The 25,919-nt window shown below is 39.6% G+C and overlaps 1 protein-coding gene across 2 annotated transcripts in view; it reads left to right on the forward strand.

The window, feature by feature from the left end:
- The window catches only part of ARSB (arylsulfatase B), a 99,698-nt gene that overhangs the window by 68,257 nt on the left and 5,522 nt on the right, over positions 1-25,919 (forward strand). For both annotated transcript variants that reach the window (XM_084628363.1, XM_084628364.1), the window contains exon 6: positions 772-842. In XM_084628363.1, coding sequence (XP_084484489.1) covers positions 772-842 — 71 coding nt within the window. The remainder of the gene's footprint in view (positions 1-771; positions 843-25,919) is intronic.

The raw sequence follows: 25,919 nt of genomic DNA on the forward strand, positions 1-25,919 counted from the left end.
AAGTAATACAAATAAATACCCTTTACTTTCTGAATCAGTCCCACCAGTAATTTATAATTTCACTGTTACTCAGAATGTTTGGCTTCCAAAGATGATATCAAGAGGGGAAATATTAATTCTATAATTAGGTATTATTGATATTGAATTATAAAATATTTCCTCCCAAAATAAAATTTTATATGGTTTTAACATCTTCCTTTAAGATTTCCACTGAGTGTTATCTTACTTGTGTCTTGTATTCTAGAGGATAAATGTTTCAGGTCAGAGATTTTTACTTGTCTTATATGCTGTTGCTTAAAATAAAATAAAATCTAGATATTATCTGAATGGTTCTCTTTGAAGTTCACTATTATATCATTAAAATTTTTGTAGTATAATGAATGTTTTTATTTTAATTTCCATCATGAAAACAAATGACTTCTAACTGGCTTGCATGATGCTTTTTATAGACCGTGGACCTTTTAAGGAACGTTGGTGTTTTTCAGTGTAACGTTTGCTTAATATGTAGAGGTCCAATCCTGCCTCCCTTATGCACATGAGTAGCCCCCACTGACTTCATTGGGACTGCTCACCTGGGTGTGGAGTTGTAGGATTGGGCTAAAATATTATAGCTACTGGATCAATAGGTGATCTTCAAATTAAAAGTTCATAATAGTTAATGGACACAATTGTTTCCTATACATATAACAAAAGGAAGTATTAAAATAGCACATGCAGATTTGTAGTGGGCTCTAGAAGGAAATTAATGTTTCCCAATGAACTCTGTTCTAGTGAAGGAAGCCCTTCTCCGAGAAAGGAGCTGCTTCATAACATAGATCCTATGTTTGTGGACACTTCTCCATGTGAGTATGCGATTCGTTGCTAGTCATATTATATAGACACATAGTTTGATAACTGTCCAATGCGTGCTTTTTTTCCCTTAAAAAAAGTTTACCCTTTTGTAGGTGAAGAAAGGAGATACTTAGGATGCCTTCCACTTGCAAATAAGTCACTGCCTTAAAATGGAGTTGCAATAATCGCAACTTTAGTGTACTGTTAACTACACCCTAAATCATTGCCGGACTGTGCTCTTCATTTCCCAGTGTTCTGAAGCACTTCTATGCAAAGACTAATGTACTGCAGGCTGTGGGGTTGTTGAGAGAAAACCATGTGCCTCAGGTGCACAGTAGGACCAAAGTGCCTCCTGCACTCAAGATTAGGAGTTGTCTCCTAACATCCGCATGTCCTGTGTTCTTCTATCTATAAGAAGATTGTATTATTGACCTTGCAAGGGGAAAACTTTAGTTTGTATAGGCTGACGTTCCAAGCCTTGTGGCTGCTTTTGTGCCATATTAACATGAGTTGGAGCCATTGTTAGCAAGTCATGCTGCTCTCTAAATGCTTTCTCTTTTATAATTCAGTATTTGGTAAGGACAAGGAGCTCTTTAAAATGGGGATTGCTCATGGAGATTTTCATTGGAAAATGACTCTTCCAGAGATTTTGAAGTTTTTGTGTTAAATTAAGATATATAGTAATACATTTAAGAGCTAAACACTGACTGAAGAAAGCCAGTGCAGTGGAGACAGTGGCATGTAACCTGTGAGCCTGGCACAAGTCATCCTGTAGTAGGTGGATGGGAATGGCTGAGGATAGACTGCTACAATGTACATCTGGCTCTGTGCTGCTTCTCCTCTAAGCAGGAGCACATGATCTCATCTTGGCTGGTCACTGCTCCCTGCTGTGATGATAGCATACATACTGGTCGGATTAAGGTTTGGCCATGCCAGTTTCCCTCTATGGAATGCTCTGTAGGCTGTTACAGCCCTGCAGGCAGTCCTTGTAGGTTGTTGTGCCCTGGTATGTTGTTACAGAGGCATACTTTAGAGAGTATCTCTCTCCTTGTGTGGTACTGCAGTGGTTGAACTCAGCTGAGGTGCCCAACCTAACAGATTCCAGATATAAATCTGGAGGCAAGAAGCTTTCAGTGTAGAGTCCTAGGCTCAGGAACTCACTCTCCACATTGGTTCGACAGTGCCTGGGACGGCTGAGGTTTAATGCTAATTGCAAGGCCTGTCGTATTTATTCAGGATCTCTCTGTGGTGGTAAATTAAGGGGAGCTATTGTATTGGTTGGTGAGACGTGAATGATCATTAAAATGGCTATTGAGCCAATTTGAAATTTTGTATGTCTTGTGCTTCAGGCACATTAAAAAGAAATCTCAACACATAAATACTTACCCAGATGCCCTTATTTACTATCTGTGGCTTCTCTATTTTTTTTCCCCTCAATGCCCATCACCTTCGCAAGTCAGATTACAGCACCCATTTTGCCATCCAGCACCAATTGCACGTATGTACAGGAAAAGACAGGACTAAGCCTTAAATACTGTATGTAACCCTTCAGCTTTTTCCCTAACTTAAATTTTAATTCTCAAAAGGGTTGTTTAGAGTAAGTAGCTATACAGCTGCTAGATCTTATCAGTATTGGTAAGTATTATAAGTGTTTTCTCAGGTGCCTTATAGGTGTCAAAACCTTTCTGCTTCAGATCATCATTTCTTCAGCTAATGCATGAGAAACATTTTTGTCTGATACAACAGGGCATATTAATTTATATTACAGCCTTAAGCAGCCTTGGTGACAAGGATTGGGCCTAGTCATATTTGGTTTAATTTTTTACATGGTACTGAACGCCCACAACTTCCCTTAACTTAATTGCAAATTGAAGGAGCCGTGTGCTTTGCAAGACAAGTTCATTATCTGCTTAGTGGTTCTAGTTTTGACAGTGATAATGTAGTAACAGTCTCCCGTAATGTCATAAAATTATATATATTGAGTTTTTATAAGTCTGTGTTAATAAACATAAATATATTTAGACTGAGATGTGTACATCTCTCCTTAAGTTTCCTTTCTTTTTCATTTTCCAAAAAGGGGTGACATGGTTGGAAGGATAGGCCAGAACACTGATTTTGACAGCTATGTTTTGAATACATAATGTCAGTAAAGGATGGCGGTGCACAAGACTAAGCCGTGGTCTACACTTTTGGGGTGGGGGGGGAATCAATCTAAGTTACGCAACTTCAGCTACGTGAATAATGTAGCTGAAGTCAACATACTTAGATCGACTTACTGTGGTGTCTTCACTGCGGTGAGTCGACTGCTGCCACTCCCCCATCGACTCTGCCTGTACCTCTCCCAGCGCTGGAGTACAGGAGTTGACGGGAAAGCATTCAGGGATCGATTTATCACGTCTAGACTAGATGCGATAAATCGATCCCCACTGGACCAATCGCTCCCCCCCCGATCTGGTGGGTAGTGAAGACATACCCTTAGAATAAACCTAAACTTACCATGGCAAAAGCTGACCTTTTTATCTTCTCTCCTTTCCCCAACCCTGTTGACTACATAGAATCATAGACTTTAAGGTCAGAAGAGATCATTATAATTGTCTAGTCTGACCTCCTGCACAACACAGGCCACAGAATCTCACCCACCCACTCCTGTAACAAACCTCTAACCTATGTCTGAGCTACTGAAGTCCTCAAATCATGGTTTAAAGACTTCAAGGTGCAGAGAATCCTCCAGCAAGTGACCCGTGCCCCACACTGCAGAGGAAGGCGAAACCCCCCAGGGTCTCTGCCAATCTGCCCTGGAGGAAAATTCCTTCCCGACCCCAAATATGGCGATCAGCTAAACCCTGAACATGTGGGCAAGACTCACCAGCCAGACACCCAGCAAAGAAGTCTGTGTAGTAACTCAGAGGATCATAGAATCATAGAATGATATTCTATGATTCTATGATCCCACCCCATCTAACATCCCATCACAGGCTATTGGGCATATCTACCACTAATAGTTGAAGATCAATTAATTGCCAAAATTAGGCTATCCCATCATCTCGTATCCCTTCCATAAACTTGTTAAGCTTAGTCTTGAAACCAGATATGTCTTTTGCCCCCACTGCTCCCCTTGGAAGACTGTTCCAGAACTTCACTCCTCTGATGGTTAGAAACCTTTGTCTAATTTCAAGTCTAAACTTCCTGACAGCCAGTTTATATCCATTTGTTCTTGTGTCTACATTGGTACTGAGCTTAAATAATTCCTCTCCCTCCGTGGTGTTTATCCCTCTGATATATTTATAGAGAGCAACCATACCTCCCCTCAGCTTTCTTTTGGTTAGGCTAAACAAGCCAAGCTCTTTGAATCTCCTTTCATAAGACAGGTTTTCCATTCCTCTGATCATCCTATTAGCCCTTCTCTTTACCTGTTCCAGTTTGAATTCATCTTTCTTAAACATGGGAGACCAGAACTGCACACAGTATTCCAGATGAGGTCTCACCAGTGCCTTGTATAACGGTACTAACACCTCCTTATCTCTACTGGAAATACCTTGCCTGATGCATTCCAATACCACATTTGAAATAAAAAACCCTAGTCAAAGATCTATTTTTGTTTATCCTTCCATTTAGTTTGAACTACATGACCATCCTAGACCATAAACGGGGTGTCATTCTTGATTTCCTTTTCTTTCTCTACACACTGTACATCCATGCTGTGTTCAGAACTTGCCTTCGCTGAGACAACGCTTCTGAGATTCCTTTCCTTTCTAGCCACTTCATCCCTTTCCTTATTACTGTGGCACCTTATGTTTGGCCTTCCTGAAATTTATGTTGCTCCTCTCTAGGTCCATTCAAAATACTGCTGCTAAAATCATCTTCCTGATCCATTCTTCTTACCATGCTCCCAAGGTATAGACATTGAAATAGAAAAGCTAAGGAGAGGAAGTTGAGGGACAGATTTTTGTCTTCTGTTCTACACTGTGAATGTACAAAATATGGAATAAACTACATATTTTGGGGGTTCTGGCAGCAGAATCTGTACTTAACAGTTGAATTGGCTGGCTTTTTTTCCAGCCAGCAGAAACTATAGATCTCATGATCAACGTGTCTTCCACAGTTATGATTGTTAACCAGGAAAAGAGGCGGCATGAAGCCAAAAAAAATGTTAATAAAACATGTAATCACTGAAGAATAGAAAATGCTTGTACAGGATGTTTAAAATACATATTGATTAAGTATGTCTTCTTATTGGCCTCAGTACTTTCCAGGAGTTCAACGAGAATTGGGAGGGCTGGTGCGAGTGTTTGTTGGTATTTCCTGATTTTTTGGGTGTTAAAGCATGTAATGTATTAATTCTTTTAGTATATGTTTTTTTTCTTTAATAGATCGTGGGGTATATAGCTCTCTATGCACACAAAAACAGATATTGCATATCTCTGAAAATGCAGCTCATGAGGTTCTCCTATTGTGCATGTTTCTGATTCTGCATTTTGTGACTTTTGGCTGAAATAGAAAAACTGTCTCTGAGCTTTGCCCTCTTGTCTCCAATTTTTTTTACACCAGCATAGTAGTTTTTTCTAGTAGAAATGCACACACCAGACATTACTGATATAGTTGTCACTCAATTGCTTACAGCAAAGTAGTTCAACAGAAAACTAGGTTAAAGATTCAAAATATTGACTACTGTCACGATTACAGGGCCTCCTCTTGTCTGGTCTCTCTGAGTGCACCCCCCACAGGTGATAGGCCTTATGCCTTTACCTCTCCTGGAGTGAAATCCTGAGATTTTCCCACATGCAGACTGGTCTTTGGGTTACAGTATGCCATGGATCCACTGTGGTTACTCCAGCAGGTCCAAACAGGTTCAGCACCTGCTGTTCTTCCCTTGGGGAGCTTATAACCAGTGGTAAACACAGTGACAAGAAAACATTAAACAATACCTTGATTTAAGAGGGTTAACTGTAGGAATAAAGCATAACATAAGAGAAAAATATTTTAAAACAATACATAGGCTTGCATACAGACTATCTTACCTAGAGGCTTGCCATCATTTGTCAGAGACTGTAGGCAGGCCTCCCTTTACTGTCTCTCCTAAATAACTGACCTGCCTTTCCTTGAGAGCGAATCACTTTTATCCAGCTGCAGACCCTTTGTCTCAGTTTCCCCTAGGCTTGCATCCTGCTGCCCAAACCAGTTCATTGAGCTCCACTGGGAAGTCAAGCCAGCATGCTCCAGGCCAGTTTTCTTGGTAACAATCCCCAAGTGTTTGTGAACGGTGTCTTATCCCGAGCCATTGTTTCATTTTCCTGTTTGTTTCCCTACAGCCCTGTTGATTTAACCCTGTGTAGTCCTACAATAAACATTCCAATAATTAGGTCACAATACTGTATTCATAAATTAGTACAGAGCAGTCCCATGTCCTTCACAAGCACATAAAAGCAGAAGATTAAAACAAAATGTCTAGTCCTTCCACATCTTTTTTTCAGTTAGAACAGTTCCATTTGAAAATTCACTTGAGATTTTTTTAAATAACGCAACAAAATTGCAAACAGCAGAAGCAATATTATATTGAATTTAAATAGTACACATTCCTCTGTAATATAAATGTTATTGAGAGACCAAATAAGATGCAGAAAATACCTTTAAAGGTTCTTTAAATTAACAGCATTTGTGTCTTGAAAGGAAATTGCAGAAAATCTATCCTACACATTATTTTTAAATTTTGCTTCATCCCTTTAAAAAATAGCTTTCCAAATTGTTGATGGTTTGGCAGCTGGGAGGGTGACGTCAGCTCGCTCTTTGTGAAAGATCTGCTTTCTTTTAAACAGCCTTATGGCATTTCATCAAGTTTTGGTGATTCAGCTGAATTAAAAACAAACTGTATTTGAGTCTAAATTCCCCTAACTGCTAAACCAAACATATTCCTTTCCACAAAGTCATCGCTAGATGGCCTGTCTTCAAGAAGCACTGAAATTCTATATCCCACAGAATCAGAATTAAATGACACAGTGGAAGAAAATGTACCCTTTAATTCAGAGTTGTCAATTGGAATCTGTCAGTACCCTCTGTATTATCTCTTAATCTGACTAGCGAATTCATTATTGAAATGCGGAGTTTTACAAAATCTTGTAGATTATTTTCAGGGAATCACTTTCTCCTCTTCTTGGATAAGCAACTTGAAATTTGTTTTCATCCAGTGAATTTAAAAGATAGGGTTTGTATCCAAAAAAAAAAAAGAAATGTTGATGGGTGGGGTTTTTATATTGAAGAAACTTTCACCTTCGTTTAAAATTCCAGGCTTACCATAAACTAAAACTTCAAAGGCATAATAAAACTGTAGGCCTGCTTATTGTACTCAGTTTTTTTTGGAGAAAAAACATGCTTACAGGCAGAAATCCAAGACTGGGAAATTCAGAGTTATAAAACCATTTGTGACTTTTCTTCAAGCTCTTACTCGCTCTGGGCAAAATTAATCAAAATTTACATTATTCTCCTTGCCATTTGAAAAAAGGCATTACCTCATACATTACACTATTAATTGCCAAAATAAATGGTTGCATACTAAGAGGTTAGGTCTGCTCTATGGGGGTAAGGGGTGGAAGTAGAATGCTCATAAAGTCTATTATGAAGGAGAAACCACTTCATTTCTGGTAATACTGTATACATTGACATTAATTCATAATGAATTGCATTAGAATGGCTCTAGCATTATATAATATATCTATCCGAATACCAAAAAAATTCATCTTGATTAAGGGACATTGTAGACTCCTTTAGGCCCCAGTTTTTACTTACTATGGCTGGGTGACAGAAGATTCTATGAGTCATTACAGAACAGGATTGATTTCTGGATGTTCTATTCCTGATGATCACGAGTTTTGCAAATAATAAATGGGGGGTGAGGGTGGGGACACAACCCCCTATTAATGTAGTCCACTCAATAGCCACTTGTGTGTGCAGCAGGTATGTGTGTGGATGAGCAATCTGCATGCTTTGACTAGGATAAAGACACTTAATTTCTATGCCAGATTAATACTTGGCATCCACCTTTCAAAGAATCAAAATATGAACAAAAGCCATTATTTTAGTGTAATCAGCTGCTTGAGTTGACTGTTTGAAATGGGGAAATGATCCAGAATAAATAAAAAAACAAAAAACTAGTTCCATTCTCTGTGCTTCCAAGAACATAGAATATCAGGGTTGGAAGGGACCTCAGGAGGTCATCTAGTCCAACCCCCTGGTCAAAGCAGAACCAATTCCCAACTAAATCATCCCAGCCAGGGCTTTGTCAAGCCTGACCTTAAAAACCTTTAAGGAAGGAGATTCCACCATCTCCCTAGGTAACCCCTTCCAGTGCTTCACCACCCTTCTAGTGAAATTTTTTTTTCTAACATCCAACCTAAACCTCCCCCACTTCAACTTGACACCATTATTCCTGGTTCCAAACAAACAGATGTTTGTTTGGAAAAGTAAAATGCACCAAATGCTTGTCAGCTAGCCTGTGTTGCCCTATTCTTACCGAAATACCACAAAACTAAATGATCAATCATTTGTTACAAGGTATTGCCTTACCTGTCCCCAGCGTCTTAGTTTGAGCCATTGTCCGCCAGAGGTGCTGAAACTGCAGCACCCCCTGGCTGAAGTTGTTTCCGTCCTATACAGGATTTGTAGTGTGGTTCAACGGCTCTCAGCACCGCTGCTATATAAATTGTTATAGCACCTCTGTTGTCCATCGTTCCTGTGGTCACCAAGATCCCATTCTTTTTTTCCTTGTAGTTCCACTTCACCATTTGTCATTTATGGGTAGCAGCATCTTTCCTTTTAATAATACTAAGCATTTAAATAGTGTAATGCATCTTCAGAATGGTTCATAAACATTAACCCTTACAGTTCACCTGGGAGATAAATGAGTGTTATCCCTGTTTCCGAAATGAGGAAATGGAGGTAGAGAGGGTAAGTAACTTGCCCAAGACCACAATGCCCAAGCTGTGATGGGAGTTCTTAGCTTCTGGTTCTGGGCATATACCACTAGACCACACACCTCTGTATTGCCAGTATATACTGTAACATTTTATACTTTTATACATATCTCAATGTATAAAAACTGTAGGTTTTTTTTCTAGTGTTTTAAATTGTGCCAGGTAAAATGTAATACCCTGAGTGAAATCCTCGCCCCATTGAAGTCCGTGGGAGATTTTCTGTTGACATCAGCAGGGCCAGGACTTCACCATCTATGTTTATTATTCTATTTTCAAAGATCTAATCAATGGGGAAAAAAATTTGGAGAGCAGAATAATTTGAAAAAAACTGAATGTTTTTTATATGTTGACACGCCCCTTGAAGTTAAGCTTCAGAGAACTCACAGCCTGTAGTAGATCAGGCTGGTGCTGTTAATCTTCTATTCCAAATCTTTCATCTAGATTCAAAACGGCATGGTGTAACAACTACAATCACCATGAAAGAGTGATGAATAGTGGGATTTGAGTCTAAGTATCCAGAGTTGTAGTTCAAGTAAATAAGGTAAAATAGTTTGACTTCATTGTATAGCACACCGCTATGTGTTATCAACATGACAGTAAGAAATTATAGTCTGGATAATGAGCAGAGAGCCTGATCGGTTCCTTCAGAATCAGTATTCCATTAATTCTTCAAAGGTCAAGGTCATGCTGTTCCTCAAATAGTCTTATTTTAATAAAGTAACCGAAAACCTCAGAGTTCTGCAGAAAATTCATTATCACCATAAAGTAGCAAAAAGGTCAGAAAATGTCTTTCCTCAATGAAGTAGCAAAAATATCTTATTTCTTTAATAATTTATTGCCTTGGAGGAGCCAAGAAGAGCCCTTGACATTTCAGCTTCCTCCTCCTTCAGGGGAAATAATTGTTTCATATATCATGGAATAAAAAATGACTATTAATAAAAAATACACACAAACTTTGCTAGCCTGGGAGCCATACAAAAGAGTATATTATAGTGGGCTGGGGGTTCTAATGAGTTTTCAACTTTCAACTGGGATGAGAAGTCATCTGCACTCCCAATGACACGTGCAAAAATGTTTTAAAGAAATGTATCGGAAAAGAGAGAAGCAGAGAATTTTCATACAGCTGTAAATGGAATGGGAAAACCATTGTTGGCAAAGAACTATTGAAATCTTGAACGAATGAATGGAAACATTCTGGAAATAATTTTTTACCAGCATTAACAGAAAAACTGTAGGTTTTAAATGATTTAGCAGAAGAATAAAAATTATAAATATTTTTATCTGCGTTTCTGTAGAGAATAGCAGTATTGTAGATGACACAGATCTATTCTAGTCCAATGGACTTAGTACCTTAAACCTTCCAGAATATATACAACTTTTTGGACATTGTATCTTGGGTAACCAATTTTTGGGAAATGTTTGTGATACATAGGGAAGGGATTGGTGTGTTATGAAGTTTAGACTGTCCACACAGGCTCTATTGTTCTTTAAAATGTAGCTCTTTTGGAAGCAGTAACCATGAAGAACCTATTTTGCTATCATGCTGATGATTGTTTATTCTCTTACACAGAGAGAACATTAGGTAAATATTTTATAATCCAAAGTTACCATAGAACTTTTATCTTTAGTTTTATTAGGAGTTTTTCTGTAGCATCTTATAGGAAGAAAAAATCTCTTAGCTAGAAGTAATTTATTAGTCTGCTTTTTATAAATTTTAAAATATATATACATTAATATCTATGTAAAACAGATTAATCACAAACTAGCTGCTATTTTTACATTTTAAACTGTTTAAATAGTGGTACTGTATATAATATCAAAATGGCTATAATCGCAAAATGTCATTCAGTTATTAAACTCCGACACTAGAAGTTTTTAATTTAAAACTAACTTTTTCCATTGTAAAGCACTTTCTTGTGTCTCTGGATTTCCTTATAGATTTTATTTCAGAAAGGATAGGTTTTCAATGGACTCAATTGTAAATGAGTTATACAGGGCAAATGTAAAGTTTATCATAAGAAAATATTTCAAGACATGCAGTAGGGGCCAAAGGCTGATCTCACTGAAGTCAACGGGAGTCTTGATATTGACTTCAGTGGAACTAGGAATTTGTCTCAAACTGATAGCTGAAGCCGAAAGAAAGTGCAGGCTTTGTTATACAGCCAATTTTTATTTAATTCTCATTAAATATACAATTGTGTTATCTTTTTTAACAACTGTTTTTTCTACAGCTGACATTTTGATGCCTATTTTCCCTCCCTTCGCAAAAACTCCCTTAATAAAAATGTACCCTAGTTGCAGAAATAAGAGTTCCATATTCATTTCAGGCAGAAAGAAATATATTGTAGAGGTGTTACAAAGCCTATATTTCAAGGAATGACAGGTTAAACATTTATACATCACATATTTGTCTATTGTTTAGGTTGTAATTATTGCTATATATTAAAAAAAAAATCTATACTCTCTTCTTAGGATTCTGAAAGCATCCCTGTTAAAGAAGAAAGAATAATTCCCCTAGGTTAAGTCTCCTGCTCATTCATTTGTGGGAACATTTTCCAGAGCACAAATAGGAGATAAGTGCCCAACTCCTACTGACTTTCAATGGGAATTAAGCACCTAATGGCCATTTGAGTTTTTGAAAATATCCCCCTCTATTTCATCTGTTTAAAAAAGCTGTTTTTTGTTTGTTTTTTCTCCATCATGTTGTGCTTTAGCCTTTGCTTAGTTAATGTGTACTGATACTGTCTTTGTCCTTCCTTGTGTCCCATATTCTTTTCTTCCCTTTTGTTTAATTAGTTCCCTCCTTTCTTTAGGGATCTTGCTTGCGACTTTGTGCTGCTCATCTCAGAGGCACAGTGCACAACTTGCAGCCCAACGGCCAGGACACCGTGGGCTAAGGTAGCATTAAGCCAACGTTGTGTATACCCAATTCTGGGCCACCACCATAATTCTGAGAACGTGATGGGTGCTCCCTAAGTTTCAGATGCCTGTCTCCAGCTTTCTATGAATGGCAGTGTAGCCCACAATTCCTGCAGTGCTATCTGTCCCCTTGCATCGCTCACATGCTTGTTCTGCCCGCTGTGTGTCCCTATTCCCAGGCTTGTGTCAGGATCTTTGTAGGCCAGCATAAAGTTACCTTCTGCAAAGCCTGGGCCAGGGAAAATTCTTCTCTGGCCAGATCTGAGGCTTTAACAGCCGCTTTACACTGCCATAGCATAAAAGAGCTGTAGCAGAGGACAGAATCCCTCACCCTGTCCTGTATACCTTTATTGGGAGGCACCAAGCACACCCAGCAATAGTGCTGTGAAAATAATAAACAAATGAGACATGAAAAAGGAGTTCGGTTTCTCAAATTATAAGTAGAAGACACTATAATAGTCAAAAGCGCACATGGTATCAAATCTCTCAGATCTGCAAATGTTGGTTGCTCCCACTGTCCTTTAATTTTTAATTTTCTTTGGAAACTTAATCTTGCTTTTGTCTCACAGATAAGTGTTTATGTTGAGTGAGGTCATCTGAGTGGTTGAAGATTTCAGTGATGGGATAAATTGTATTACTACATAAGGGCATGTATTCCTTTGAGGAGCTTGGAAGAGATCAGATTAAGATTTGTATTCTTATAGAAATGAAAAATGTAATACTTGGCACTTCTGAAGTTTTCACAGTTTTAGTCTGGAGCTGACATTAGACAAAACTTGTGTCCATTTAATTAATATATGTTTTCTTCTGCTCACGTGGCAGGAAAAATCTCATGTTACTGTAAAGACTGTCAGTGCGTAATCCAAAAGCTAAACTACCCAAGGAAATTCAAGTAAAATGGCAGTCCAATGTTAATTCAGTTTGTTGCCTTAATGGAAGTGCTAGCTTTGGCTGTGTACAGAACTGTGATGTATGTGTACAATAAATACCTGTAAAGTTCAAATGACAGGGCTGTGTGAAACTTTTCAACTGCCAAAATGATCTTACATTCTTTAAGAGGTTTGGTAGAATCCAGGATTTTGGTTTGGGCCTGTTTCTTAGGCTATACATGTCTAAACCACCAAGAGCCTCTATGAGACTGTAACAAACACACATATATACCCACACACTCTGAGCAATGAGAAATAGCTACCATGTTAGCTGAAAAATATATGTTGTAAAGTTCCCAGTAGATTTCAGCAATTCCCCATACCATGTCATTCAGTGAAGGAGGATGAAGCCTTGGTTTTCTCAGATTGATGACTAGTAGCAACTTATAATTGTGGATGCATTGTTTGTATTTGGTCCTTTAGAAGATGCTTGCATGTGTGTGCATCAACAGGGAACCTACATTTTCCACAGTTTACTGATTCATGTGGTTGCAAAGAAAGTATTTCTGGAAATAATTGCTGTCTTTTTTTCCTTTCTGTAGTAATTTAAAAAAAAATTCACATATGGATCTAACATAAAATGGACAACAACTTCTCTGGTGCTCAGAGTGCTGTAAATTCACTGCTTAATGGGCTAGTGTCTCTAGAAAACACACACATAGTTAAGAGTTAAATTTCAGAAGACAATTAAGAAGTTCAGAGTCAACAAAGCACGGAGTCCTTAATATTAGCACACATGCACACACTCCTCTGAACATTTTCAGAAGTGACTTCAACTTCTACAGAATTGTGAGCGCGCGCACACACACACGTGCACAAACCTATATTTATGTGTACAAATTAGGTACTTATGTCTCTAGCCACCTGATTTGTGCAAGCAAACACCTGACTTTGAGCATTTAAATTTGTAAGCACAAAATTAGAGGCTGGCTGAAAAACTGGTGTTTTTTAAAGTTTTTGTTTTATGTTTTCTCCTCCCTCAAGGTTTACATCCCTCCTGGAATCAACTAGAGGCTCTAAGGAGGAGGGAAGTGAGCCCTTAATTTTTTCTGCACACAATTGCCCAGGAATTGTTCAAAAGACAAAAAATGGGTTAACACATTTGCTCTCTTTTTGCATTTGTATATTTTGTGGGAATTTAAGTTACTTACCTAGAACAGTCCTGTTTCACACAGCTGAGCTACTCCAATCCTTGTGCCTGTGTTGTTAAATATTGCACTAGCCATCCAAAAACAATAGGCTAACTGAAGTACGTAATATACAGAAGAAGACTCCATTCTCACCATGCCATTACTCTCGAGAGCCCAGCATTTGATGTGTTTTATACCAAAAAAAAAAAAAAAAAAAAATTAATGGGGGTCAATGTAGCTGGGAGACAATGTCAGAATGTATCTTACCAGAGAGAGAAAAAGAGAAAGTGAGAGAGAGAGCTCTAATTGAGAGCATATGTAGGGCTATGGAAGAATGAGGCGATATTTGGGCTATTTATGTATATAATGATTCATGTTCTAGAAGCATGTTTAAAACAATGTAAATCAAGTGTTTTGTTAAGGGAAAGGTGAAATAGGAGGTCCAGTTCCAAACTGGGTCATTGGAGGGAACTATTCATTTGGATTGCCATCTTGCAGACAGTAGCATCACTCTAGAAAGTATGGTGAATGTGTGAGTGAGAGCAGAAAAAGCAGATGTGAGAAGAAAAAAAGAGTGAAATGTATAGGCTAGTGAGGGTGTGGGGAGAGGACTGGTCCTTCAGTTTGCCTGGGGGACTTCTCCCTTTATTGAGTAAACCAGTGGTTCTCAAACTGTGGGTCAGGACTCCAAATTGGGTCATGACCCCATTTAATTGGGTCACCAAGGGCTGGCATTTGCCTTGCTGGGGCCCAGGACTGAAGCCCGAGCCCCACTGCCCAGGACTGAAGCCCAAAGACTTGGGCCCTGAGTGTGGGGGGAGGGCTCAGTTAGCAGGCCCCCCCACTTGGGGCTGAAGCCCTTGGGATTTGGCTTCCCCTCCCACCCACACCAAGAACGGTGGGGCTCTGGCTTTGAAACCCTCCCACACACACCTGGGGTGGCAGGGCTTGGGTGGGCTCAGACTTCAGTCCCCCCTCCTGAGGTCATGTAGTAATTTTTGTTGTCAGAAGGGGGTCAGGGTGCAATGAAGTTTGAGAACTCCTAGAGTAAACTGTTGGACAGTCAGAGAAGCTCAGTCCAAAGAAGGTGGAGGTTCTTCTTTTTCCTTTATGCCGTTTTTTCTCGTGAGGGTCATGGCGGCAGTAGGTTCCAGCTCTTCCTGGGGTATCCCACAGTGTTCCCAGGCCAGCTGGGAGATAAAATCCCTCCAGCATGTCCTGGGTCGGCCTCAGGGCCTCCCAGTAGGCCGTGCTCAGTAGAGTTCCAAAGGAAGCCTCCCAGGGGGTATGCTTACCAGCTTCCCAAACCACCTCAGCTGGCTCCTCTCAATCTGGAGGAATAGCGGCTCTACTCTGGGGCTCTCCCGAATAGCAGAGTTCCTCACCCTGTTTCAGAGCGTAAGCCCAGCCACCCTGCGGAGAAACCTCATTTCCACCGCTTGTATCTGTGATCTCGTCCTTTTGGTCATTACCCAAAGTTAATGACCAAAGAAGGTTCAGAGCAGAAAACAGTTTTTCTGAACCTTGCATGGAATGCAGACCCCAGCACCAGGAAGCTAAAGAGCACCAGGAAAAGTCATTGTGAGTGACTCATTTAGTCTTGTTGCAATAAAATTTGTTCTACTTCTCAAGTGAGTGTTTGTATCTATATGTTTACTGCAATCTCTTTACAGTCCAGAGCAGGGGTGAAAGTAAGTCGAGCAACTTACCGGTACACTGGGGCCAGCTCTGGCCCCCGAAAGGGGCAGGGCCTAGGGCAGAAGGGGCAGGGCTGAGGGGGTCAGAACCAGCCCCAGCCCACCCTGTAAGGTAATTGCCCCCCCCCCGCTTCTCCTCCTCCTCCTGCCCCCCTCCCCCACCGGGGTAGCAGCAGCAGCCCAGGGCTCTGGGGGCTATTTAAAGGGCCCAGAGCTCCCCTGCTTCTATTGCCCCGGTCCTTTAATTAGCCGCCAGAGCCCTGGGGAAGCAGCAGGGCTCCAGCAGCTATTTAAAGGACTGGGGCGGCAGAGGCAGAGGCAGCTGGAGCCCCAGCCCTTTAAATAGCGCCTGGAGCCCCCACTACCCCAGGGCTCTGGGGGCTACTTAAAGGGCCTGCGGCTCCCCTGCTTCTACCGCCCCGGTCCTTTAAATACCCCCAGAGCCCTGGAGTAGCAGCGGCGGGGCTCCAGCGGCTATTTAAAGGGCTGGGGCGGTAGACGCAGGGGAGCAGGGGAGCCGCTACCCCAGGGCTCCAGCAGCGGGGCTCTGGAGGCAATTTAAAGGGCCTGGGGCTCCAGCCACTGTTGGCAGCCTCAAGCCCTTTAAATTGCTCCCTGTGGAAGCTGGGCTGCCCCAGTATGGTGCACTGGCTTTTGCCAGTACACTGTACTGGGGCATACCGGCTTACTTTCACCTCTGGTCCAGAGTGAAACACATTAGAAATGGGGTTGGAGAGCACTTTAAACACTGAACTATTTCATCTTTCATGAGTTCGTACCTTGTCTCTCTCACTTAATAACCCCCTAGATCCATTACTTTGCCTTTTTCTAGCAGAGTGGACAGATCTTCCATCCCAGCTTGTCCCCTTCGTTGCCACCCACCCACACGTACATTTTTGCATGCTTTATTGTGCAGTGACTAAATGGGTGAAATATTCAGCATTGTGCTGATTATTACATTGCTTCAAAAATATTTAATTTTCCAGCCCAATCTTAGAAAAGAGCTGTTTACTTCAAAAGGAGATCTCTGAACTGAGACATAAAAAGAGCAAAATTATCTGCTTTTACAAGTCCCTTGCATAACGACAGCGTCTCCTGACAAACAAAGGACACTTGTGACAAATACTAAATGCACAACATTTCAGACACAATTATAATGATCAAAAAGATTTGAATAGGATATGCTCCATGTCAAAGTCCAAGAAACACTTCAGAAAGGTCTAATTCCTATTACAGTTGCATATGGATTAGGCAGCATCCTTTATGCATGTATAATATTCTGATTCTTAGCAGGATTAACTCCACTACAGTATGCATTAAATTGTGCAGTGAGACATAAATTAGTATTGGGTAGCCTCTTACTTGCTAAAACTTACTCAGATGAGCACTGATTTCTGGGTAGCTAATCACATAAGTAAATTTACTCTTGGTATAAGTGTTTGTGTTTCAGTACATCTGTCTCTCCATCTTTTTTTCACCTTTTTGCTTGTTAATCCATTTATAGTCCAATTGATAGTCACTGTGTTTATACAAATCTCATTTTTCCAAAGTTTTTATTAGCCAGTTACTGTCTTGGGTATTTAAGAGCATGAAATTAGCTCAACATTATATTGTAGTGCATGGAATCAGGTGCCTAATAAAATCCAAAGACCCTACTGGTGCGTGTAATTTCTGTTATGAAACTTACACATTTCATAACCGTAGAATTTTTGTCATCTTTTTTTTTTTAACCTTTTTTGCAGTTACAGTTCTTTCTGTTTTGGAATGAGTTGGAGTTTTTTATTAGTGATGTCTTTAATGGTAAAACAAAACTTTGCAATAGGCCAACCAGGTGCCAGACTAAAAGTCTATTTTCATAATTAGATAAGAAAGTATTGCTTTGTGTGTCAAGTGCTCATGTACAGTTCTCCAAAACGTTAAATAAAACAGTGTTCCTTATTTTGAATATTGCCAAATAAAATGCAACTACTTTTGTTTTCTGGGTTAGTGCCTGTTTCTTCAAGTTGCTGAGTGCCTCTGGCAAACACCCATAAATCCTACTGAAGTCACTTCAACATCATGCAAGATCAGGCACTTGTTTTTGAAGTCAAGGTGAAATAAAATAATAAAGTGCATAATAGGGGTGAGGATAATTTACCCAAACTTCAGAAACTGTTTTTAATTTGGCTCTCTGAAAAAAGAACATATTTACTGCAATGCACATGCCCTGTCATGGAAAAATAGCTTCTAACAGTACACAATGTGTTTGAATCAGAACTAAAAAAATATATATAGCCTCCCAAAACAATCTTGCTTTATTTACTTTTGTTTTTGCTAACTTTTGTCATGTAAATGAGCATATAATCAGTGATTTAATGCTCTCACAAAATTATGTGAAATGGGTATCAGATGATTAAATACTAGACTACTGTTTGCTGTATCAGATTAGTATCAAGATAAATACATCAAGCTCCTCTACATGTCATAATACACAAGTATAGTAATCTAGCATATCATGATTTAGTATGGCAGATCTAACTTGATCTGTCTTTTGCCATCTTGTGGTGTTTTAATAAAACCAGGAAGCTACTTTTATTGCACAAGAGAGTTTGGTGGACAGCCTCATGCCCATGTGCATTCCTGTAATGCAGGAGAGCTGGATTTGATTATTCGTCTCATTCTCTTACGGTTGAACATGAACCAAAAAGGCTTTCAGTCATCTGCTTGCAGATTGAGGGTAAGGCTCTCACCTTGTTGTTCATATTGCTGATCATAGGTAGAATATGAACATCCACTGTTCTAATCCCCTTACATATAAATAGTAAAAGTGAAGTTTTGGGAGAAAAGGAGGCCATGAATCTAGCCACCTGTTTGACTAGTTTGTAGCCTGTCATTTTTTCCTGCAAGTGCTTATGTAGCTCTTTCTAACAATACGTTCTTGACCGCAGTCTCCACTGCTGTCTTTGGATGTCCATTTATTGCTGTTGTTTATTTTATTAACCCAAAGAGCTTACAGAGTAAAAATTTTAAAAGCACCTATGCAATTTAGGCTTGTAAATGCCATTTTGAAAAGTGACTTAGGCATTTTAGAGCCTAAGACTTCCTTGAGTTGCCATCGCAACCTACGCCCCAAACTGCCTAAACCATTTATGAAAAATTTACCCTCAGTTGAAAGATGCAACAGAGAGATGAAGGTTAGGAGAAGGAGGACAATAAACAAGTGGTCAAGGTGACCATCTAATGGATCTTGCTAATACAATTCTTGATAACACAACTGTGTTCTTTTTTTAGTCTTCATGTTAAGTATCCACTGTGTAAATCAATTCCTCGTGAACTCTTGGTGTTCTCTTAGCTACACTTCATTTCCTCTTGTTGGATATATCAGATGATAGCAGAACCTCCAGACCTTTTCCCATCCCTGCTTATAACTCTTCATTATTCTTGTTGCATTCTCCTTTACCTTTTTCATTTCTTTAATATCCTGTCTGCAGTGTGGTGCCTGCAACTGTGCACAGTTTTTGATGTATGATCTCCTATTTTGGGTTGTGTTCTGGCACAGTTCTTATTCAAAATATATGATATATTAGGCGACTGGAGGAGATAGTGAAGTGATTTGGGTTGTGGTGCTGTCATTGTGTGAGTTATACACAATTCTACGTCTAAAGGTATGCAGTTCCGTCTTTCCTTCTTGCCCAGAGAATGCAATGTGTGTGGCTTTCTCAGTGACCAGCAGAGATACTGAATTGAATACATGTTCATTCAGACATATTGCAAAGAAGAACAAGGTGTTGACGGAAGGAAGCAACTTCATGGCAGGGGTTGGTCTCTGCACACCCTTTGCCAATAAAATTCACAATGTAGGGGATGCTCTTATATCCCAGGTTCTGAATACCCCAGGAGGCATTTATCTTGACATTGACTGTTTTTCTCTCATCTAGGTCTTTGTCACCTGCAGATTGAAATACTCCTGTTTGCACTACATGAGGCTACATTTGAACATATACACGCTATACTGGCTTCAGAATATAGTGGCTCATATGGGTCTAACTATAGGGATCATGTTGCATCTGTGCACCCTAGATTGCATTAGCTTCCTATTTGCTGCTGGGTACAGTTCAAGTGTTGATTATGGCTCTGTAAAATATCATGTGGTTTGGGTCCCTGCTATCTGCGAGACTGCCCCTCTTTCTCCTGGTTGCTCATTACTGCAGAGGAGAACAGCTGCTGTTTTTGAACAAACAGTTTTTAGATTTCAGCTTCTGAGGTTGGTGCAGTGCAGGAAAAAAGTACTCAAATTTGTTTTCCCTATTGATTCAAGGGACTCCATATCTGTTAGCCTTCAGGGGATGGTGTGTAACTCAGCTGTCTTCTTAGGCTTTTGCCTATCAGACTCAGGACAGGATGTATTGGTGTTTAATTTTGTTTTTAATTTCAGGGGTTGAGAATCTTTTTAGTTAATGCTCATTAATTATTTTGGTTTTTAAAATAACGTGCTCCCAGAAATGAATGTAATAGATGCAATTTTATAAATCCTAAATAGAGACCTATATGGACTATAATGCCTATACATGATTGCATGAGTCAAAAGCAAACTAAATTTCATTTGTTTGTCCATTTTTAATTGGAAGCTGTCAAGGTTCCTCCCCCACTCTGAACTCTAGGGTACAGATGTGGGGACCTGCATGAAAAACCTCCTAAGCTTATCTTTACCAGCTTAGGTCAAAACTTCCCCAAGGTACAAAATATTCCACCCTTTGTCCTTGGATTGGCCGCTACCACCATCAAGCTAATACTGGTTACTGGGGAAGAGCTGTTTGGACACGTCTTTCCCCCAAAAATACTTCCCAAAACCTTGCACCCCACTTCCTGGACAAGGTTTGGTAAAAAGCCTCACCAATTTGCCTAGATGACTACAGACCCAGACCCTTGGATCTTAAGAACAATGAACAATCCTCCCAACACTTGCACCCCCCCTTTCCTGGGAAATGTTGGATAAAAAGCCTCACCAATTTGCATAGGTGACCACAGACCCAAACCCTTGGATCTGAGAACAATGAAAAAGCATTCAGTTTTCTTACAAGAAGACTTTTAATAAAAATAGAAGTAGATAGAAATAAAGAAATCCCCCCTGTAAAATCAGGATGGTAGATACCTTACAGGGTAATTAGATTCAAAACATAGAGAACCCCTCTAGGCAAAACCTTAAGTTACAAAAAAGATACACAGACAGAAATAGTTATTCTATTCAGCACAGTTCTTTTCTCAGCCATTTAAAGAAATCATAATCTAACACGTACCTAGCTAGATTACTTACTAAAAGTTCTAAGACTCCATTCCTGGTCTATACCCGGCAAAGACAGAATATAGACAGACATACAGACCCTTTGTTTCTCTCCCTCCTCCCAGCTTTTGAAAGTATCTTGTCTCCTCATTGGTCATTTTGGTCAGGTGCCAGCGAGGTTACCTTTAGCTTCTTAACCCTTTACAGGTGAGAGGAGCTTTCCCCTTGTCAGGAGGGATTTCAAAGGGGTTTACCCTTCCCTTTATATTTATGAAAGAAGCTAATGACCAAATTTTCATAATTGCAGTAATAAACCTTCCAATTTGTTGATGCAGACTGGACAGCTATGTATGCCAGTAGGGAATTAGGATGCAGTTATCTGTGTGTTGTGTGCAAAAATGTGTCTGTCTTTATGTAATTTCTTTGAGGTTTTTTTTATTTAATGTTGTAAAGCATTTGAATACATAGCTGCTTTATCTACAACATTTTATATGCTTTTAGATATTTAATTACTTCCTTTTATATCTGATGATCAAGTGATTCATAGCTGATATGGTGTAGGCTCCCTGCACATTACTGCTGATGCCTCAACAGCCTGATCCAGAGCTCACTGAAGTCCATAGAAAGACTTCCACGGACTTCAGTGGGTTTTGGATCAAGCCCGTAAACCCTGGGCTGCATTTTTCCTACTGTTCAAGATTTAGACATTAATCAGATAGAACTGGATCTGCCAAACATTCCAGAAGTGAGAACACAGGAACGGCCACACTGGGTCTTCAGACAGTGGCCAATGCCAGGTGCCCCAGAGAGAATGAACAGGATAGGAAATCATCAAATGATCCATCCCCTGTTGTCCATTCCTAGCTTCTGGCAAAAGTATGGTATATGTGGTGACTAGACAGGGTGGTTTGTAGAGGTAAAAGGCCACCTTTACCACCTAAACTGTTTTTCTACTTAATTTTTGTCAAGCTAGTATTAATTCCGTAATATTTAAGATGTTCTGTCCTCCTTCTCCACCCACCACTTCTGATTGTAGTGCAAAAAAACAGACTCTGGTAGATTCACAGTAGTCTGCAGAGCCTGTGAATGGAAAAATATTACCTCTGATTTTGCACCATTGGGGAGCAACTCTTTCATTTAATAATGCCATATGAGTAGGTGTTTCAAACCCTGAGAAGACAGTAAAATGGTTTAAATGAGAACAGCAGTTGTGATGTGCAAAACCCTGGATCTATTTTAATGGAAGCAACAGGAGAATGATCCTGTTACCATTTTTATAAGAACCTGTGAAGCTGCTGGATACAATCGGGATTTCTTGGGCAATTACAATGGTGTGATAACTCTAACACCCACTACTGGAAATACTAGTAGATACTCCCACTCCCTTCTGATTTCATACACAAGTGATTTTTGGTTTGCCAGTCTCTGACTTTTGTTTTAATAGATCTCCTCTGTGGTTGTTATGAACTACTTATTATCTCCTGATCAGAAAGAGTATGAAGGTTATGTAAATCACTTTTAAATTACAACTATTTCTTTTGGAAAAAATCCCAGTGACTCTATAAACTCTGGTTTTATTTAAAGGTCCCTTTCAAGTATTAAATAAGAGACTGCTCTGAGATTTGGCAACCCATTCATCCCTCTCAGCAAAAATAGTGGTACAAATTCTAAAAAAAAATTGTGAATCATTGATAATGGCTTGGATCAGAGTCCCAGCATAATATAAAGAAGTTGTAATTACAAGGTGAATTTATCTTTTCTGGATTTAGTAATTGTCAGGCAATGTCCGGCCTTTTGAAAGCCTATCTTTCCATTAATTCAGGTAACTTGCTGATTTTAGTCTCTATTAAAAAACACGGAAGAAGAGAGATCACTGTTAAAATTATAACTTTAAGTAGTTTTGATTTTTGTTTTCACACTTATTAGCCCATGTCAGCTAAAGATTAAGGACTTGATTGTGTTTGGCCCTGCATGGTATGTGAAAGTTTTATCTCACTCTCTACTGGCTAAGGATCTGAATCTGTGTTGGGGGAGTGTACAGTGCATCTTAGCCAAAGGTGTGGAGGTCCCTGCGATCTCTCACTACGGCTCCTCATCTTCCTCAAAGCATGGCTGACCCTAAATAGCTCAATAGTAATGCTTTGTTGATCTATTTGCCCAAGTAAGGAGAGCTGTGGCACGCATACCTCTTATCTCTCTCTTCTATCATTAGTCCACTTTAAGTGGTTTATACTGTACTGGGGAAAGATTTTGATCTCCTGTTTGGATCTTGTTATGAATTACTTGGAAATAGGTGAAGATATTGAAAAAAGAGTAAATGGGGGAGAGAGGATCACGTAACCAGAAAACCTGACAGAAAATTTCAGCGAGCTGATGTAATTTTCTCTATTAGTCCAGGAGTCTTAATATGTAGAGATGACCTGTAGTTACTAAGGGAATCCCTGAGCATGATGCACATGGCAGACTATCCTGAGGGAGGGAAGGGAAGGAGAGAGAGAAGGGGGGGGGAAGGGAAGACGATGATGGCATCTCTAGCACTTGCTGGAATTCATTAAATGCACTTTATGTAACTGGCCTCGAACAATAGCACCTGTCTAGTATGTGTCTTAGATGTGTTTCCAGTTTTTATTGGAAAGACTGACAGTCAATTTGGAATCCCCTCTCATCCTGGATTTCAGTGGTTTTTCATAATATGCACTCTTCAGCTTTTTAAACTATGACAGGATCTATTCTGAGGTTATGCTAGAACAGGACCAGATCTAAAATAATTGCTTTATTCTCTCTTCCATCAGCTGGTTTGTGATGAAGTTTATAGCCTTTTATGATTATATTTTTCCCTGTCATATAGTTGTCTGTGGTCCTATTGTATGGGAATATTATATTACTACAAACTGTGGAAAATGGTAATGATTTGCACCTTTTCTCTGAATAAATCCAGTGCACGTTCCAAAGGTGGATAAGTGTTACCATCCCTACTTCATAGATAAGGAAATGGAGGTATAAGCTTAGTCTGCTTCTGCTTTCCACATTGGACACCAGTTGTATCTAGCTCATTACAAACAACAGAAGTTTGTTGTTCGAACACAGTGGCCTGCAGAGACATGGCTCATCTGACAGCCATTTTGGATTAACTCTTAGGACAGGGCTCCCTTTCCAAACTAAGTATTAAATTAACATTATTTCCTCCTACTCCAAAATTATTCTCGAAACTCCCAGATTTATTCCTTACACACTAGAATATGAGCCCACACTGCATAGGAATACAGTGTGCCTCAAGCAATGTTTTTTTGGACCCTCTAACTTATGTGGTTGGGATTTCACAAAATGCCATGTTAGAGAAAACTGTAGTCTTTGATCTCTTGCCATTTAAAAAAACTCTCCTCTCAGCATGGTTCATTCTCATCATCTTAATCACACACTGAAGGATAATATTTTAGGTTAGTTTTTCTTTTCTTTCATAGATGTACTGGCTATTTATATCTCAGCTCTTTAAGATTCTACCAATTACTTGAGCTAGCCTTATGTTTAGGGGGAGAAAAGGGGTGGGGAGAATAATGAGTCATATACATTCACTACATCTCTTGTAAGTGTCCTGTGTACACACTGATATGTGAGAGACTATATCATAGTACATTTTTAAAAAATGAAATCTTTCACTTTTATCTGCTGGCTAATCTTTTTATGACTGAAGATTAGAGAACAAAGTTCTAATTAATATTCTCTATAATTATTTTTATCACACTTTAATGAATCTCCATCTACAAATTTATATATTGGACTGGGTGAAAAGGAATTTGAACTTTGGTTCAAAAGAGTTGAAGTTCAGATTATCTCTCTTCTCTGTCCTGTAAATCCACTCAGAATGACAGGTTTCAGAGTAGCAGCCGTGTTAGTCTGTATTCGCAAAAAGAAAAGGAGGACTTGTGGCACCTTAGAGACTAACCAATTTATTAGAGCATAAGCTTTCGTGAGCTACAGCTCACTTCCTCAGATGCATATCGTGGAAACTGCAGCAGGCTTTATATATACACAGAGAATATGAAACAATACCTATTCCCACCCCACTGTCCTGCTGGTAATAGCTTATCTAAAGTGATTTCCAGCACAAATCCAGGTTTTCTCACCCTCCACCCCCCCACACAAATTCACTCTCCTGCTGGTGATAGCCCATCCAAAGTGACAACTCTTTACACAATGTGCATGACAATCAAGCTGGGCTATTTCCTGCATAAATCCAGGTTCTCACATCCCCCCACCCCCATACACACAGAAACTCACTCTCCTGCTGGTAATAGCTCATCCAAACTGACCACTCTTCAAGTTAAAATCCAAGTTAAACCAGAACATCTGGGGGGGGGGGTAGGAAAAAACAAGAGGAAACAGGCCACCCTGCATAATGACTTAGCCACTCCAAGTCTCTATTTAAGCCTAAATTAATAGTATCCAATTTGCAAATGAATTCCAATTCAGCAGTTTCTCGCTGGAGCCTGGACTCGAAGCCTTTTTGTTTTAAGATAGCGACCCCCATGTCTGCGATCGCGTGACCAGAGAGACCGAAGTGTTCTCCGACTGGTTTATGAATGTTACAATTCTTGACATCTGATTTGTGTCCATTTATTCTTTTACGTAGAGACTGTCCAGCTGTAGCTCACGAAAGCTTATGCTCTAATAAATTGGTTAGTCTCTAAGGTGCCACAAGTCCTCCTTTTCTTTTTGCGAATACAGACTAACACGGCTGCTACTCTGAAACCTGTCATTGTGTAAAGAGTTGTCACTTTGGATGGGCTATCACCAGCAGGAGAGTGAATTTGTGTGGGGGGGTGGAGGGTGAGAAAACCTGGATTTGTGCTGGAAATCACTTTAGATAAGCTATTACCAGCAGGACAGTGGGGTGGGAATAGGTATTGTTTCATATTCTCTGTGTATATATAAAGCCTGCTGCAGTTTCCACGATATGCATCTGAGGAAGTGAGCTGTAGCTCACGAAAGCTTATGCTCTAATAAATTGGTTAGTCTCTAAGGTGCCACAAGTCCTCCTTTTCTTTCCACTCAGAATGGGCATTGACTATTCTGAAAATTTTTATGTAAATTGTCACAGCATATTTGTCTGAGTTGTTTTGTTTGCCAATTGAAAGTCTAAAGATTGAATCAATTTGAAACAAGTCATAAGGAATATAAACAGTAAATGA

This window comes from Lepidochelys olivacea (genome assembly GCF_965140295.1).
Source record: "Lepidochelys olivacea isolate rLepOli2 genome assembly, chromosome: 5".
In the NCBI taxonomy this organism is placed as follows: domain Eukaryota; kingdom Metazoa; phylum Chordata; order Testudines; family Cheloniidae; genus Lepidochelys; species Lepidochelys olivacea.